The sequence below is a fragment of the Schistocerca piceifrons genome, chromosome 3 (genome assembly GCF_021461385.2).
Source record: "Schistocerca piceifrons isolate TAMUIC-IGC-003096 chromosome 3, iqSchPice1.1, whole genome shotgun sequence".
NCBI classification, from domain to species: Eukaryota; Metazoa; Arthropoda; class Insecta; order Orthoptera; family Acrididae; genus Schistocerca; species Schistocerca piceifrons.
This window is the reverse complement of record NC_060140.1, coordinates 138213550-138232084: the sequence shown is the minus strand read 5'-3', so window position 1 is coordinate 138232084 and position 18535 is coordinate 138213550. Positions and strand designations below refer to the sequence as shown.

The following is an 18535-nucleotide window of genomic DNA, read 5'->3' as shown; positions in this document are numbered from 1 at the left end:
AAACATTCATGACTTGGGTCAACAAAGTAACAAGAGTGTCAACTGTAGTATGCCGTGCTCGAAATTCACACTGTACATTTGGCAGTAAATTGCAAGACTCAAGCCACCATACCAGCCGTGCATGAATCATACGTTCTATCATCTTGCAAACACAGCTGGTAAGAGAGATGGGACAGTAGCTAGAAGGAAGGTCTTTGCCCTCACCGGGCTTAGGTATGGGTATGACAGTGGCTTCATACCAGCGTCAGGGAAATGTGCCCTCTGCCCAGATGCGGTTGCACGCGTCAAGCAGGAAGTGCTTGCCCACAAGAGAGAAGTGAATGTCACATGGATGTGAATGGCATCTGGCACTGTGTCACAGGATAGGGATGAACCGAGAGCGTGATCTAGCTCCCTCATAGTAAAGGTGGCATTGTAACACTCATGATTCAGAGAAGAGAAGGGTATCGCCTGAGCCTCCTCTGCTAATTTCCGATGGAGGAAGGCAGGCTGATAGTGGGAAGAGCTCGAAACTTCTGCAAAATTGTGGCCCATGGTGTTGGGGATACCAATTGGGTCCAAGATAACATCGTCTGCTACTGTGAGGCAGGAAATGGGGAATGGCTCTTGGTCCCAGAGAGCTGTCGGAGGTTGGCCCATACGACAGAGGAAGGGGTGGAACTGTTAAAAGAACTAATGAATGAAATCCAGCTAGCTCGTTAGCTGTCTCGAAGAACATGATGACACTTTGCACACATCTGTTTATAATGAATGAAGTTTGCCAGCATAGGATGATGGTCAAAAATGTGTAGAGCAGGTCTCTGTGCATGAATTGTGTTGCAGCATGCCTCAGTCCGCCAGGGGACTGGGATACTGCATGGTAAGGAGGAAATGCGAGGAATGGAACATTATGCAGCAGTAAGGATAACAACTGAGACACATTCCACCTGGTCATCACAACTGGGGAAATCTTGTTCTTCGAAGGTCGCCAGGGAGGAGTAAAGCTGCCAGTCAGCCTTAGTAAGTTGCCAATTGGGCATGCATGTGGATGGGGTAGGAGTCAGCAAGCAGATAGCACACAGGAAATGGTCGCTTGAGTAGGTGTCAGAAAGAGCGGACCACTCAAGACGATGAGCAGGCTGGGCAGACCACAAGGATAGGTCCAAATGGGAATAGGTGAGTGAGGAGTCGGAAAGGAAAGTGGGTGCTCCAGTGTTAAGGCAGAATAGGTTAAGCTGGTTAAGAGGATCAGCCAAAAAGGCACCTCTCTGACAGGTCCTGAGAGAACCCCAAAGGATATGATGCACATTAAAGTCACTGAGTAGCAAAAATGGGGGAGGTAGCTGCCCAATAAGCTGAAGGAAGTCTGCCCTGGTGACATCGAATGGCGGAGGTACATAAATGGTACAGAGGGAAAAACTCAGGTGAGGAATAAAAGGCGAACTGGAACAGCTTGAAGATGGGCAGTCAGGGAGACTGGGTGACTATGAATGTCATCTTGTATGAGCAGTATGACGCCTGCCCCCATGAGATGGAATGCTGACCTCATCGGGAAGGTCAAAACAAATCGGTAAGAAATGTGAAAGCTCAAAGTGGTTGTGTGGGCGCAATTTTGTTTCCTGGAAGCAGAGTACAAGGGGACGCTGCAATGTTAAAAGCAGCCGTAAATCCTCTTTGTGGGACCAAAGGCTGCAAATGTTTCACTGGCAGAAGATCATGATGAGGAAGAGACGCAGGGGTGTCACATCGGCAGCTGCTAAGTGACAGCATGTGAAGAGTCGCTACCTCAGGGCGCAGAGGCAGGAGGATCCTGCTCCATGGGGTCCACAGAAGCATTGGCTTGCTTGTGCAGTCAGTCTGTGGAGTCCAACGTTGAAAAACGGTTGGTGGTGCGCACCGGCAACACGGAGGCTGGCTGCGCTAAGGTATCACGTGGCGACACCATTGAAGAGGATCTTCAAGTTGGTGAAGGAGAAGACCATTTGCCTTGGTGGACTTCTTCAAGCCTTTCTGGTTAGAGGAAGACTTGGGTGTTTGACTGGAGGGACGGAGGAAGTCTTCACAGGAGTACTCATTCTGTCCTTTCTGGTCTACTGGTTGTGTAGCTGGTGGCTTCACCACTTGAGGAGAGAGTTTGACGGCCTGATGCACTGCTGGATGGGGGAATGACTATGCTACCTTGGCAATGGGCGATTTCACAACCTCAGAGCTGAATTGGAGGTCACATGTCTGCGTGGCCACATCCTTTGTAGAGCGAGGGGTAACAAGAACAGAACTACAGGTGCCAGATGGGACAATGCAGGGTTTGCGAATAGCCAGTAACTTGCGAGTGACTGGGTAAGGCACTTTTTCCTTTATCCGGATCTCTTGGACAGCCCGCTCACCAAGATACATGGAACAGTCCCGAGAGGAGGTGGCATTCTAATGTGATCTGAAACGATGACACTGGTAGCAGCGCATCGAGTTCGGAGGGTATGGCCGGACCATGATAATTTCATAGCCTGCTTTGATCTTGAACGGAAGCACCACTCTATCAAAGGTGAGAAAAAGAGTACAGGTGGGCACTAAGGAGGAATCCACCTTTTTCATCACATGATGGACGGCAACGAAGCCCTGATCAGAGAGGTAAGATTGGATTTCGGCCTCGGTTAGACTGTCAAACAGCCTAGTGTAAATTACATTACGGGAAGAATCAAAGTTCTATGGGCCTCAACACGAACAGGGTAGCCGTGGAGAAGTGAGGCAGCAAGCAGTGTTGCGCTTGAGAATCAGACGTACTCTCCAAAAGCAAAGTAACATTTCTTAAACGAGAGCAGAATTTCACAGGGCTGGCAATTGCATCAACACCTTTCTCAATAATAAATGGATTTACCGAGGTGAAGGACTGACCATCTTCAGTACGTGAGACCACAAGGAATCGTGGTGCAGGGGGAGGGGTCTTTGAATCATTAGTCTCATTATGTTTACGTTTCGTAGACATTGATTGGGAAGATGACTGACTCATCGTGAGGAAATTCTCCACGATTGCCAATGTCTCCGATGGCATGCTCTTCCATCAGGGGGACCTCTTCACAAGGCGCGCACCCGCCTCAGGTGATTGTTCACATCTCAGGTCAAACCTCCCGAACATCTGACAGAGGGACCAATAGGCAATTTGGGAAGGTTGCAGCTAAGGCAATCACCCCTCCCTGGGCCTGGCTTTCACCAGGGGTATGTTCGAACCCTACCTGTCGACCCAGGGCTGGGAATTACACATCACCCAGTCACCTGTCACACGTCAGACGCATGGGTTGGCCTTAAGGAGTGCACAAGGAGGAAGAAAGAAAAGAGGAACCTCAAATGCCAAAGTGGAGGAACGAGATGAGAAGGGAAACAAAGAATGGAAAAGGGAACGAAATACAAAGGTGAGACAGTTCTTACGTACGCGACAGACAATGCAGAACACGCCCAGTAACATCCCAGACACGTTCCCCAAGTGACGGGAAAAAGAATAGCAAGAGGATAGACATGCAGCACAGAAAGGAGAAAATGCTGCAAAGGCTGGGGCCCCAAGGCAGCCAAGCATGAACTCACCAAAGAGTGGTGAGCCCCCTGGGGGGAATTATAAGTGTGCATCAAGACAGCAGAACCCTTGCACCACAACAAACAGTTCCTTAGTACTGCCCACTGCCTCATTTCTTTTTCTTTCTAGGTAGAATACAGAGAACAATCGTGTCCAACCTCTGGTCTGTGATTGGGAAGAATGGAGAATAGTGACTGCTCTCAGTGCTACACGAAACTGTCTGTTGCCCAGCACAAAACAGGAAATCGCAACAGCACTAAACAGAGAATGCCTTTCTAGAATCCATAAAGTTGGATTTTACACATTTACTAATGATTTTAATAAAGATTCAATGTGAGTCGTACGTTCTTGTTCTGACAAACAGCCTTTACCATGAAGACCAATTTGATTCCCACTGTGCTACCTTTCTTACCATGACACTGACAGCAAATTGCCTTTCTCTTTCTTTTCACCTATCAAATAATTTGGATGGTTATGAGGAGAATAACAACATTTTACAGATTACTACAGAACAGAAAATAGAGTAAGTTTAAAATTCCAAGATACAGGACAGAATATTAAGTTTTTTCCTGTATGTAGATTTTCCTAAACACAGAGAGATTTTAGGTTTTAGTTCTTGATTTCTCATAGGTATACAAGAAAAAATGAATGCAGGGAAAACTTAAACCCCCATGGAGGAGGTTACATCCATATATTGGTTTTCTAAACTTTATTTGACAACATCACACAAACACCTGCAGACCTTAATAAAAAGTATAACTTTGACAACTGCCCCTATTCATAATGTGACTGCTTATAACAGCACACAATGTCTCTTATGTTTTTAGTTTTGTGAAATATAGATAAGCAATTACTGTTTACACTATCCACTAACGAGGACAAAGTTTACCAAACTCAAAGGGAAAAATAAGGAGCAGTATCAAATAGGTTCAGTACTTCATGAACAGAGAAAAACCTTTGACACATCACAGAGTATGAGCTTCACTCAACAACCTACACAAACCTTTTTAACTATCTTCCTTTCTGTTATCATCAGCATTAATTATCAAATAAAACCAAAATTTTTTCTGAACAATGGTAATTATGAACAGTCTTACTCATCTAAACTTTTACAATTTTATTCCTTTACACATTTGCAAACAATTATTGATGAATCAGAACATACTAGCAGTTTGGAGATAGGTACCATGGATTAGCACTTCACAACTACTATTAATATTAAATAATACTATTTAGAAACACATAATATTGATCTGAACTTACTGAGCCTGTGCCTGGATAAAGGTGATAGCGGGAAAATTTCATACTTGACTGGTTGATGTTGTACAACCTGTGGGCAGAGTTAACATTCACTATATTTTGTTATGGATGGTATGGATGTTGTTACATGACAAATGGTTTTACAATATATTATAATGAACCTTTATTAAAGTCAGCAGTTAACTCCAAGGCAACATACAATATACAACAATTCTGTCACTGTATTACAGTAGTATAGAGGAGGTGTTCAGTCACAACAAAAAAAGACTGCTAAACATTTCAGTGGTTGAACAAGAAAGTCCTTCTTCTGAAATAGAAAACACACATACTTGCAAAATCACAACTCAAACACACACATGGCCACTGTCTCCAGATACTGGGGCCCAACTGTCGATTGTGTCTAATGCAAGCAGCAATCTGCTGGGTTGGGTGGTGAGGGTAAGAAGGAGAATGCATGGGGGACGAGAGGGAGGTGTAGCAGGGTATGGTTGGGGGAAGTGCTGTGTTGCCTGCAGGAGTGTGCAGGAATGAGGTGTGTAAAGATGGGCTGCTAAGTGCATAGTTGGGACACTGTGTTGAGTGTGTGAGGTTGGGGGTGCGGGAGGGGGGGGATGGGGAAAAGACTAGAAGGTACACTGGTGGGATGGAAGGAGGGGGTGGGTATGTGGAGAACAGGGACTAGTGCTGGTTGAGGCCAAGGGTGTTATGGGAACAAATGACACATTGCAGAGAAGGTTCCCACATGCACAACTGAGAAAAGCCGGTGTTGGTAGGAAGAATCCAGATTTCATGTGCTGTGAAGCAGTCACTGAAGTGAAGCATGCCATGTTGGGCAGCACGATCAGTGACTGTGTGATCCAGATGTCTCTTGGCCACTGTTGGGCAGCAGCATGATACAAGGGGTTAGGAGCAGAGTTGGAATAGGGATGGACAAGAATATTGTGTAATTCGGTGGGTGGCAGTATACTACCCCTCATCAGAGCTGAATATGTTACCCAACATGATGTGCTTCACTTCAGTGACTGTTTCACAGCTTGCACCATCTCTATTCTTCCCACAAATGCCTTCTTTTCTGAAACGTGCAGGTGGGCATTCTCTCTGCAACATGTGCTGTGTCAAAACGCACGGGGTACGTTCGCCCTTACTGGTGCTGAGCGTCCTGCATGATAAATCAATGATAACACCTGGTGGTCACGATAATATGTGTGTATGATGTGGTAAAACCAAAATCAAATTGTGTTCTAGATGATATGAGAGCGTCTATCACATGCGAGCATGCGCGACTGCAGCAATCCACCATATCGCCCTCGCTGCGTCCAGAGATGCTGCCTGAGCGACAGGCAGCAGCCAGCCGCTATTGCGAAGAATCGACAGCATCGATGATTATTACATTAACTGTTAAAAGTTGGTGTGGCGTTGCGTGTTTGTTCGTTTTAAATGGCTCCTATTGTACAAGGAAAAGGGTTAGTTAGTTCCCGGATAGACCTCTCACCGACCAAGTGGTGGTAGTGGCGTATATCAGGTCTGATCTTATAGCATTTCACTGCGTGGTGTAGTGAGGCTACTCAGTTGACACCTAAGTCTTGGGAGAGTGCACAGAATTTTGTTGATTATAGTTGTGGGAACAGTTTCGTTCGTAAAATTTGCTAGGGTGAGTCCCGCGTGAGCCTGATTTAATTGAGAGATTGATTTGTTAAGTGCAGAATTTTGTGGAATCGGTGTGACCGATATCCCGTCTGCATTGTATGTTGAGCGGTCGCGACGCGCCCAGAGGTAATTGGGCTGCTTGTCATTTTTATTGAGGTGGTTTGGCTATTGTGCGTGTGTGTATCGAGAAGGGAAAGCCTCGAACACGTGTTGGTAGTTTTATTTTCAAGACCACTAGCTTGCAGCAGACAGCGAATTGGCTCATAGAACGACGAACTGTTTCACTATGCGGTGATGGTGTGCACGTATCACTGAGTAGACAAGCGATAGTAAATTGAAGGAACCATTTAATGAGCTACACATAGCTAAACCAAAACTTGATTAATCAAGGTGATGAGTGGCCGATTAAAATGTTAGGGAACTTAGTGGGTCGCGTGTGGTCAACGCCTGAAGAGGTCAAGATTTGCTTTTAAATTGTAACTTAAGGTTAGCTGAAAAGTGGCAGTGACATTTAGGATATTTGTTTGATTTTTTTTATTACCTGTTTCCGTATTGTGGGGATTGATAATATATTTGCTGGCACTCGTTCACTGGTGATAACCAACATGTATTGAGATACCTAGAAGGAAAATAAATCCAATTTTATTGGGGTTAAAGGAAATTTCCCAGTCTATTCAATTGGTATCTAGTGTGAATATATCTATATCATTTTCGGAAGTCTAAAAGAGTGTAATTTAGAGATATTGATACAGTGGAGTCGATATCATGTATAATGTGGTGTTTTAAATGTGTTTGGTAAAAGGGTCTTGAAGGAATGAAATTATAAATAGGCTACTGAAAGTAGATTGTCTCAATATTAAAGAAAAGATTTCAATTAAGGGAAAAAGTTTTCTAAATGATGAATAAGTTTAATTGAAGTAATTGAATTATTCACGGAAAGACCAAAGATTTTGCTACTAACAAAGATTCGTTATTCTGTGACGCATGCGAAGTCTCATCACTTACATATTATTGCTGCGTCGAGTTGGAGAAATATTTAAGGGAGAATTAAAAATGTTTTAATTCCTAACAGTAGTGATGGAAGTGTACATAAACAGAATAATCATTTCAAGACAGTAGACAGATTGGTATTTTAGTACAAGTAATAAAGTAGTTCCGAGTTTATGTCAGAGAGTACGTACTGCGTCGTGAAAAGCTTGTTGCGAAAGATAACAATTGCTAGTTGGATGTCGCATTTATCATCAAGCAAGATAATCAGGTACTGAAATTAAAGTAATTTGTTGCTCTGACGAGATCAGTATCATAGACAACGAGAGTGGTTCATTAAATAGGGCCATTTATTCACTACTGCTTAACTTCAGTAATCAATGGTGTGTGAATATTGTTAAGTGATTATTCGCAGTTCTGTCGTGGCTTGGTACGATTTCAGCGTCATGTCTAGGCAGGGTGTTGTTCCCATTATTTGGCAGACAGGCTGTTTGCATGGTCAGCGGTTGAGATGGCTGCAATATTAATTGTAATAAGGCTGATTTCGTGTCCGATTGGTTCATTGCCAGTGTGATTGCGGCGCGGGCTAGATTCTTGTCGACATCAGAGGCTCCTCTCCGACTGGAATCTTCTGCAATTAGATAGCGTTCTGCAGTCTTAACATCTAGTTAAAAATAAGACACTGTACCTAAATAAAGGTGTGGTGGTCGACTGGTGGCCTAAGTACTTTGCGCAACAGGATACTCTGCAGTAACGGCACAGAGACGTTGGGACAGTACGATCCCTTGTCGTTGTCAATCGATCTTGGGTACTGCCAGTCACGGACCAGTACAAACATACCTTTTGTTCTTGTACCCACCCTGTTCTCATCTTTGCTGGTCCCAGTCCTCCACCTATCTAGCACAGTCTTTGCTCCCATTCCATCACTACACGTGCCTTCTATTCTCTCAAAGCAACTACAAGTCTCCCCCCCCTCTCCCTCCTTTTTCCCTAAACAACCTCCCAACAGCATCTAGCAGCCCATCTTGTTCCAACTACATCCCTGTGCACACCCACAGGCAGCACACCTTTCCTCACTCCTAATCTGCTATCCCTCTGCTTTCTCGCCGCATGCCTCCTCCTCCCACTTACTGCCAACCCCAGCAGATTGTAGCTCACATCAGACGTAGTTACAGTACACAGCTGGGCCCAACAACCCGAGACAGTGGCCATGTGTGTGAGTGTCTTATTCTTGTGTGAATGAATGCGTTTTCTATTTCAGGCCTTTTTTTGTCCGAAAGCTTAAAAGTTCAGCATTGTGCCTGACTGCAACTCAAGCCCCCATTCTACGCTGAGTAGCAATCTGTTTTCTCATATTGTTGTTATTCTATCCTGGACTTTCCATTATCACTGTAATTAGTTAGCAAAGAAGTAATGTCGATACTATAGGGCAGACGTCATGAGGCAGAGGAGTCCAAACCCTGCAAGCATGACACAGGGGACAAACATTATGTATACAACTGTCTGGCCACATCCTGGAATTCACTGAGATCATTATAATACTGCAGTGGCTTACAATGGGATAGTGATTTACATCATGGTGAAGCTTGCCATTAAAAATTACAAGAGTTCACATTCAATCAAGAAAGTCAGATGTTACTTTCCCCCACATACATCCACAGAATTCTTAAGAGTATTGAATCAGAGGAATGTAAGTTTACACAGAGCCTTACAAGCTGCTGGAGCTAAATGAAAAGGGCAGTCAGGATATTTATGCCCTGATGGGAAGAACACATGTAGGGACACACCCAAAAAACATTGAAGAATGTATAATATTAATGTTGTTGTTGTGGTGGTCTTCAGTCCTGAGACTGGTTTGATGCAGCTATCCATGCTACTCTATCCTGTGCAAGCTTCTTCATCTCCCAGTACCTACTGCAACCTACATCCTTCTGAGTCTGTTTAGTGCATTCATCTCTTGGTATCCCTCTACGATTTTTACCCTCCACGCTGCCCTCCAATACTAAATTGGTGATCCCTCGATGCTTCAGAGCATGTCCTACCAACCGATCCCTTCTTCTAGTCAAGTTGTGCCACAAACTTCTCTTCTCCCCAATCCTATTCAATACCTCCTCATTAGTTATGTGATCTAACCATCTAATCTTCAGCATTCTTCTGTAGCACCACATTTTGAAAGCTTCTATTCTCTTCTTGTCTAAGCTCTTTATCGTCCACGTTTCACTTCCATACATGGCTACACTCCATAAAAATATTTTCAGAACCGACTTCCTGACATTTAAATCTATACTCGATGTTAACAAATTTTTCTTCTTCAGAAACGCTTTCCTTGCCATTGCCAGTCTACATTTTATATCCTCTCTACTTCGACCATAATCAGTTATTTTGCTCCCCAAATAGCAAAACTCCTTTACTACTTTAAGTGTCTCATTTCCTACTCTAATTCCCTCAGCATCACCTGAGTTAACTCGATTACATTCCATTATCCTCATTTTGCTTTTGTTGATGTTCATCTTATATCCTCCTTTCAAGACACTATCCATTCCGTTCAACTGCTCTTCCAGGTCCTTTGCTGTCTCTGACAGAATTACAATGTCATCGGTAAACCTCAAAGTTTTTAATTCTTCTCCATGGATTTTATACCTACTCCGAATTTTTCTCGTTTCCTTCACTGCTTGCTCAATATACAGATTGAATAACATCGGGGATAGGCTACAACCCTGTCTCACTCCCTTCCCAACCACTGCTTCCCTTTCGTGCCCCTCTACTCTTATAACTGCCATCTGGTTTCTGTACAAATTGTAAATAGCTTTTCACTCTCTGTATTTTACCCCTGCCACCTTCAGAATTTGAAAGTGAGTATTCCAGTCAACATTGTCAAAAGCTTTCTCTAAGTCTGCAAATGCTAGAAACGTATGTTTGCCTTTCCTTAATCTAGCTTCTAAGATAAGTCATAGGGTCAGTACTGCCTCACGTGTTCCAATATTTCTATGGAATCCAAACTGATCTTCCCCGAGGTCGGCTTCTACCAGTTCTTCCATTCGTCTGTAAAGAATTCGCGTTAGTATTTTGCATCCGTGACTTATTAAACTGATTGTTTGGTAATTTTCACATCTATCAGCACATGCTTTCTTTGGGATTGGAATTATTATATTCTTCTTAAAGTCTGAGGGTATTTCGCCTGTCTCATACATCTTGCTCACCAGATGGTAGAGTTTTGTGAGGATTGGCTCTCTCAAGGCCGTCAGTAGTTCTAATGGAATGTTGTCTACTCCCGGGGCCTTGTTTCGACTCAGGTCTTTCAGTGCTCTGTCAAACTCTTCACGCAGTACTGTATCTCCCATTTCATCTTCATCTACATCCTCTTCCATTTCCATAATATTGTCCTCAGGTACATTGCCCTTGTATAGACCCTCTATATACTCCTTCCACCTTTCTGCTTTCCCTTCTTTGCTTAGAACTGGGTTTCCATCTGAACTCTTGATGTTCATACAAGTGGTTCTCTTATCTCCAAAGGTCTCTTTAATTTTCCTGTAGGCAGTATTTATCTTACCCCTAGTGAGATAAGCCTCTACATCCTTACATTTGTCCTCTAGCCATCCCTGCTTGGCCATTTTGCACTTCCTGTCGATCTCATTTTTGAGACGTTTGTATTCCTTTTTGCCTGCTTCATTTACTGCATTTTTATATTTTCTCCTTTCCTCAATTAAATTCAATATTTCTTCTGTTACCCAAGGATTTCTATTAGCCCTCCTCCTTTTACCTACTTGATCATCTGCTGCCTTCACTACTGCATCCCTCAGAGCTATCCATTCTTCTTCTACTGTATTTCTTTCCCCCATTCCTGTCAATTGTTCCCTTATGCTCTCCCTGAAACTCTGTGCAACCTCTGGCTTAGTCAGTTTATCCAGGTCCCATCTCCTTAAATTCCCACCTTTTTGCAGTTTTAATCTACAGTTCATAATCAATAGATTGGGGTCAGAGTCCACATCTGCCCCTGGAAATGTCTTACAATTTAAAACCTGGTTCCTAAATCTCTGTCATATTTATGTATAAAGACATTAAATGTCTCGTGGAATAATTTCAGGGTTGCTTTCTGCTCCACTCACTGCCAAAGAAGACACCAAAGCACGGTCTTAGAAAATCTAAGTGATACACTTCTCCAGGCAGTGATTTTGTTCCTTGATTTCAATAATGGCTTCCAAACCCAAAAATATATTTTGGTTGTGGAGACACTTTGAGAAACAGTGACGGCACTAACACTGTACTTAGCAAACTGTAGTAAATAAAGCAGTCTCTTGCAGCATTGCAATCATGATTAAACAAAACCAACAACAGGACTTTTAGCAGAAGTTATTCAAATCGAAGCAATCTGACAAAACACTGGAATGTACTCCATCCAATAATACATTATTCAAGTGAGTTTCTACAATAAACTCTTTTTATAATAATTTTTCGCACATATACTTACTTATGAAGGACCATATGCATAAAGTTCACTGGTAAATAACATTTATTATTACAGTCTTAGGTGGCTTTGATATTATTGACAATACTGTCAGTACTTAGAAAATGCTTGCAATTGTTAAATAATTATGTATAGGTTTCTTAAACAACCTTTACAGTCAAATTACACCAAGACAAACACTGCTTACATGCAAAAAAGAAGAGTACAGAAATCCACAACAAGCATATAAAACATGAAGCTCGCAGATGGCTTTCTCTATTTTCTTTCACTAATGTCTGATGGCATCATGTTCAGTCTTAACTCATTACTGAGGAAAGCATTATTGCAACATAGAAGCAGGTAACAAGGATAACATGTGGTGTCGACTCAAGAACCTGTTACACACACCAGCCTTACAGTACATTTATTTCCTTATGAAATTAATTGTCAACAATCAATTGATGTTTGAAAACAACAGTAAAATCCACACATAAAATACTAGAAGGAGAAATGATTTAGGCTATCCATCGCTCAGCCTTAGTATGGCACAGAAATGAGGGTTCAGCAATGCAAAGAATTTAATGGGTAATACACCAAAGAGCCAAACAAACTGGTACACCTGCCTAATATCGTGTAGGACCCCTGTGAGCACACAGAAGTGCCATAACATTATGTGGCATGGACTCAACTAATGTCTGAAGTAGTGCCGAAGGGAACCGACACCATGATTCCTCCAGGGCTGTCCATAAATCCATAAGAGTATGAGGGGGTGGAGATCTCTTCTTAACAGCATGTTGCTAGGCATCCCAGTGTCCTGCTGGAATTGCCCACGTCCAATGGAATACACAATGGACATGAATGGATGCAGGTGATCAGACTGGATGCTTACGTATGTGTCCTCTGTCAAGAGTTGTATCTAGATGTACCAGGGGGTTCCATATCATACAGATTATACATGCCCCACATCATTATAGAGCCTCTACCAGCTTGAACAATCCCCTACTGACATGCAGGGTCCATGGATTCGAGAGGTTGTCTTCACACCTGTAGACGCCCATCCGCTCGATACAATTTCAAACGAGACTTGCCCGACCAGGTAACACGTTTCCAGTCATCAACAGTCCAATTTTGGTGTTGATGGACCCAGACGAGGCATAAAGCTTTGTGTTGTGCAGTCATCAAATGTATACGAATGGGCCTTCAGCTCCAAAAGCCCTTATTGATGATGATCCATTGAATGGTTTGCACGCTGACACTTGTTGATGGGTCAGCATTGAAATCTGCAGCAATTTACGGAATGGTTGCACTTCTGTCACATTGAAGATTCTCGTAAGTTATCATTGGTCCTGTTCTCGCAGGTTCTTTTTCCGGCTCGCAATGTTGAAGATTTGATGTTTTACTGGATTCCTGATATTCATGGTACACTTGTGAAAATGGTTGTACAGTAAAATCCCCACTTCATCCCTACCCAACAGATGCTGTGTCCCACCCATCGTGTGCCAACTGTAAGACCATGCTCAAGGTCACTTAAATCTTGATATTATGCCTTTGTAGCAGCAGTAACGGGTCTAACAACTGCACCAGACACTTGCTGTCTTATAAAGGCATTGTCGACCACAGTGTCATATTCTGCCTGTTTACATATATCTGTATTTGAATAAACATGTCTATACCATTTTCTTTGGCACATCAGTGTAAAAATAACAAACTGAAATCATGTCTGCTTAACAACTCCTACTCCTTAGAAGAATTCCAAATGTGTAGTAGTAAGAATGTGTGGTGACAAGACACCACTTCAGAGCAGTGATGCATAGCGCTATGCCTTTTTACTGATGAATAACGCTTGCAACTAAAAGTTATAATATGTCAAATGTAAAGGTAAAGATACTGTGTAGGGGTTTTATTTTTATTTTGTATATGATGAACTGCACTGAAGGGTGGCATGCGTCTTCAGCATGGGATGGCCATCATAGAGATGTCACGAAAAGAAATAACTCCTCAGATGTGGCCTGCCCTGAAGATCCACAGACTTCCAAAGCATGGTTATATTAACAATGGGCTAATGTTGTCAGAGATGAAAAATGAATTTCTATCACATTACAATGATACTGTAAATGGAATGATAATGGTTGTCATTTAATGTGGTTAATGTATGTAATGATGAAGACAATAAACACTTTATTAACTCAAAAGGCATATGGCAAGTTATTTTTAAAAATGTGAGGTAGCAAATATGTCAGTTTTGGATGTTAAAAGTAATTACTACAAATTTGCGAAAGAAGTCCAAAAGAACTACGGTCAGACAACGGTAAAGGAGGTAACACTCAGCATGAAGAAATATTTACATCATGTTTGTGCCGCCCCACTGCAAGACACAGATCAAGTGATAAATGTTTATCACTTAAGAGAATCAAATATTTAAACTTTACAAGGAAACATTATACAGACCACAAAGAGCGATGAAAGTGTATAGACTATAGAAAACTGATGAGGAAGAATACTGCAAGAAAGTACATATGAAGAAAGACCTGGTTTAAACAAGGAACTGTTGCAAAAATGTTGCATTGTTCACAACAATTGAATGAATAACAGATCAAAAAAAGAAACTACATTTGTTAACATAACTGCTAGAGACAATTATCATGAAGAAAAATAATTAGGGGTCACAGCATTGTATTCAATGAAGATTTTAAAAGATGGTGGAATGGAAGAAAGACGGCCAATTGCTTTGGTGGGCCACAACTGATCACAGAGGACAACCAGTGACGATCCAGAAATTTCTAGACTGATACACTGCTGCACTATTTCTTCATATTTCCACCGAGAGTAGCAGGATGCAGTGCAATCTACATTACAATGCAGTGTAAAATCACACATCCACGTGAGCTGTATAAACAACAAAATTTTTTTTTATACCACTCTGTGCTGTGTGATATTGTGGGGTTGGAAAGGAACGGAGTTTAATTTACACAGTAATTTTGAAGGCAAGGCTCAGTAACTGTCATGGATTGGGAAAAACCTGAGGATTTTTTGGAAACATTTCAGTAATTGAAGGCAGATCTACAGGCTAAATCAGGACAGTTAGGCGCTGATCTGAAAGCAGAGATAGGACAAACTAATATTAACATAAATTTACAAAATGTTAGGTTTCAAAAAACTCTTGCTGAGACAAACAATAATGTAGGACAGTTAACTACTGGCCTAAATTTAGAATTAGATGCTATTAACGAGAAGTAGTACAGTCACATCAGGAAAAGGATTAGATAAATCTAAAAAAATATTAAAATTAAAGAAAATTATATCGAATTTAAAGATGAGCTGGATTCTGGAATAATTAAGCAATGTGATACTGTATATGAATTTTCACCTAAGAAACTTTTACCTAAAACATGCTAGAGCATCTACTGAACAACAATTTGCAGAGGTGTAAAAACAAAATTCAGATATCAGCATAAGGTTAAATGTTTTCGATCAATGTGAAGATTCAGATGAAGTAGCTATGTCAGTTTCCAATTTGACAACATTGGAGTAACGTATGAATGATTAGACTGAACAAAAAGTTCAAGAAAAGATACAGTTATCCATTAGTACATTTCATTCATCAACTGACCTCAGGAAAACAGAAGCAGAATTTTCAATATTAAGAGCAGAAAGTTATTTTAAATGTATTATATGTCACGAGTCTGTTGGGAGTGGGTATTTAAATTTTGTACACAACAGCATGACCAGTGAAAGAAATATGTAAATAAATTTTGTAAACAGTTTAAAATTAATTGGAATAACTTCTTGTTATGTAGTAATTAATGTTGATTTGTTTAAAACATCTGATTCTGGTGGAAAAATGGGAACTCATAACTTGACAGGTTAATGAAGAGGGATATTTGAAAGGACAGTTACATCTGTTTCTGTTGAAAATCCATACTCTTTTGATTTAAAAGTAGAACTGAAAGGGAGAGCGGTTACAAAATGTAAAAAGAGCATTGTGTTTGACATTAGAATTGTACAGGAAAAGATACCAAAGTTGAATTAACTAATAGAATTTAAAAAAAAACCACCAGACAGATTAGTGTCTTCTCAGAGAAACTGTAGCCAAAGCCTCGAAGGTCCCAAGCTGGTCAGTGTATTTCTTCATATTCGGCTTTCTATCACTGATCCTACCCTCTTACTATTGTGTTTACTCCACCTGTAGTTTCTTTCACCATCAGTATCTATCACACAAATGAGTAAACAAACTTAGTACTTTGTTTGCACCACTAAGTACTATCAAGGTTATGCATTTGTTTTTTTACTTTGTCCCAATAATTGCTGTGGATATTCTACTTCATTCTAGCACTGATTGGTAATACCTAAGCATCCATGATAACAAATGCCAATTTAAAGAACACATCATAATTCGGAAGATCTTAGTTGCCAAGACAGTTGAGTAAATTGTGAAATATACCTTAAGTTTCACAGCGCACTGCATTTAAATTTTCTCTATGTATTAGCAACGTCACACTGACATGGGGCATTAACAACTGAATAGTTCACCACTAAAATAACCTGTATGAAATGTTAACTGACTGTCAAAATTATATCTATGGCATGCTGACATGATGAACAACACAATGGAGTGATGACAAGCTATGCTGGCCACAATGGCACAGAAATAAGTAAAAAGGGATGAAACAAAAGCTGGAAAGTGTGTAGTTAGAGAACTAAAGAAAAATTGCAGCTGCAAATGTAACAAGTTAGGTTGACATCTGCACTGCTTGATACACCAGGTCAATGGCTGGCTGGCCACTGAATTCTGCTGGGATGGCTTCCTGCACATCCTGTGATGCTGACACGGATGGTCCATAGAATGTTGACGGTCTCATTACATAATCTGGACGTGCAGTTCCTGAGCCAGCGGTGTGTACTTGATGATGGTGTGTCTGCTATAGCCCTGAGTGATCCCCAGCTGCATCATGGCAGGGAAGGTCCACATGCTGGGATACTCATCCAGTGATGGTGGGCAATAGCTCATGTGCATGGGGTGCAATCCACTGCCCTCTGGGCAAGAGTTGGTTGTGCTGCAGGAGATGACCTGGGATGGCCAGCTCTACTGTGGCACTATGTCTGGGGAGGGATTTAGTGCACAGAGCTGTTTCCCTGTGTGGCCTCAAACTGGTGACTTCTACTGGCAGGTCCACATGGAGTCTTAGTAGGGCTGCAAGACTAACAATAATTCTATTACAAAAATGTGCAATACTTCTAGTCAGCAGTGGCAAATTGTTGTGCATAAGTGTCGACTGATCCTCAAACACCCTGCCACTGTCGGCATGGAAATATGCCTTGCCAGTGGTTGCACTAGTCTCTGCAGTACCACTGCAATCGCTGTTTCAGTAGGCTAACCTGCATCACAACATCGCGTCAGCCTTATTGAATTATTATAGTGACACCATCCCGCACTTGTCAGCTGTCAGAGCTGTTATCAGTACGCAACATTACCGTCCTCTATGAACAAGACCCTGTCCCTCAGTTTGACATTAAAACCAGTTTCATATCACATTACATGTTTCATACTGAATACAGAGAAATCTTACAACCAATAATAACTGTAAACTTGAGCACATGGGTTACATACTGCATCCAATATTACTTACTATTCTGTTTACTACTAATGTACTTGCAAGTCTATTTATCACACTTGTTTTGTGTTTCCAGCAATTTAATCTTCATGGCTTGTTCCATTACTTCCTTTTCTCTTCACCCTAAATTTGCATTTTTTTTTCTGTGTTCAACTATAAGGTTACGGTCACTCTCTCTTATGTTCTAGGAATCCAGACCACTGCAATCTGGACGATTGGTGGTTTACGCTGACAGTTGGCTAATATGTCTCAAAAGAATAAAAGGTAACCACAGCTGAGTTAGTGGCACTTGGTAATGCAGCACTCAAAGTCATTGTTACGCTTAGTTGTTCTCCTCTAAACTGCTCTATGTGCACTGCATTAACTGCTCGATTGAAATGGGCTCTTCCTGAATGGCAATGAGTCAACCCAGGAAATGGATTAGGGCATGTTCTAGAGTTTGATTTAGGAATGTTATAGTCAGTGCTGGAAATAACTCTGAAGGTACATCTAGCCAACTGCAGTTGTGAGATGTTCACTTGCACGATTCCCATAGTTGTGGCTGGTAGACAGAAGATTAGCCCCATTATGTCGCATGCAGTCCTCTTGATTAATAAACCACTTCCCTTAAGTTCAATCCACCTGGCCTCTCTGAGCTCCCTGCTTGTAACAAATAGCCACTATTACCATGTCATCATAAGTGGAGTAAATCCACTGAAAACCCACTTGCTGGAAATGCAGTCTGGTTCCTCGTTGTCCCTTGGACAATCTAGACTCTTCTGTCAGATTAAGAACAATTGTATGGTACATTTTCTCTGGCTGGTTTGTATTACACTGGTTGGACACACTGTGACCTCCCTCTTTGACGACTTTGTAACTCCTCCTCCCTCATTACTGCGTGCCTGCTACCATCTTCCGAAATTAATAATAACCTGTAGATTCTCACCTGCATGAATTTTCCCAGAACCCTCCACTTCAATGGTTACACATGAATGGCATAACACTTAAATTGTGCACATCTTTCAGTTACTGGCAATTGAATTAGAATATGCAATCGAGCTCAGT

General features: G+C 41.7%; 1 protein-coding gene across 1 annotated transcript in view; it reads right to left on the bottom strand.

Moving 5' to 3' along the window:
- Positions 1 to 18535, bottom strand: part of LOC124789292 (CTD nuclear envelope phosphatase 1 homolog) — a 94042-nt gene that overhangs the window by 48401 nt on the left and 27106 nt on the right. Inside the window, 2 exon segments of the mRNA XM_047256603.1 lie at positions 4805 to 4871; positions 6990 to 7067. Of these exon segments, the coding sequence (XP_047112559.1) occupies positions 4805 to 4871; positions 6990 to 7067 (145 nt within the window).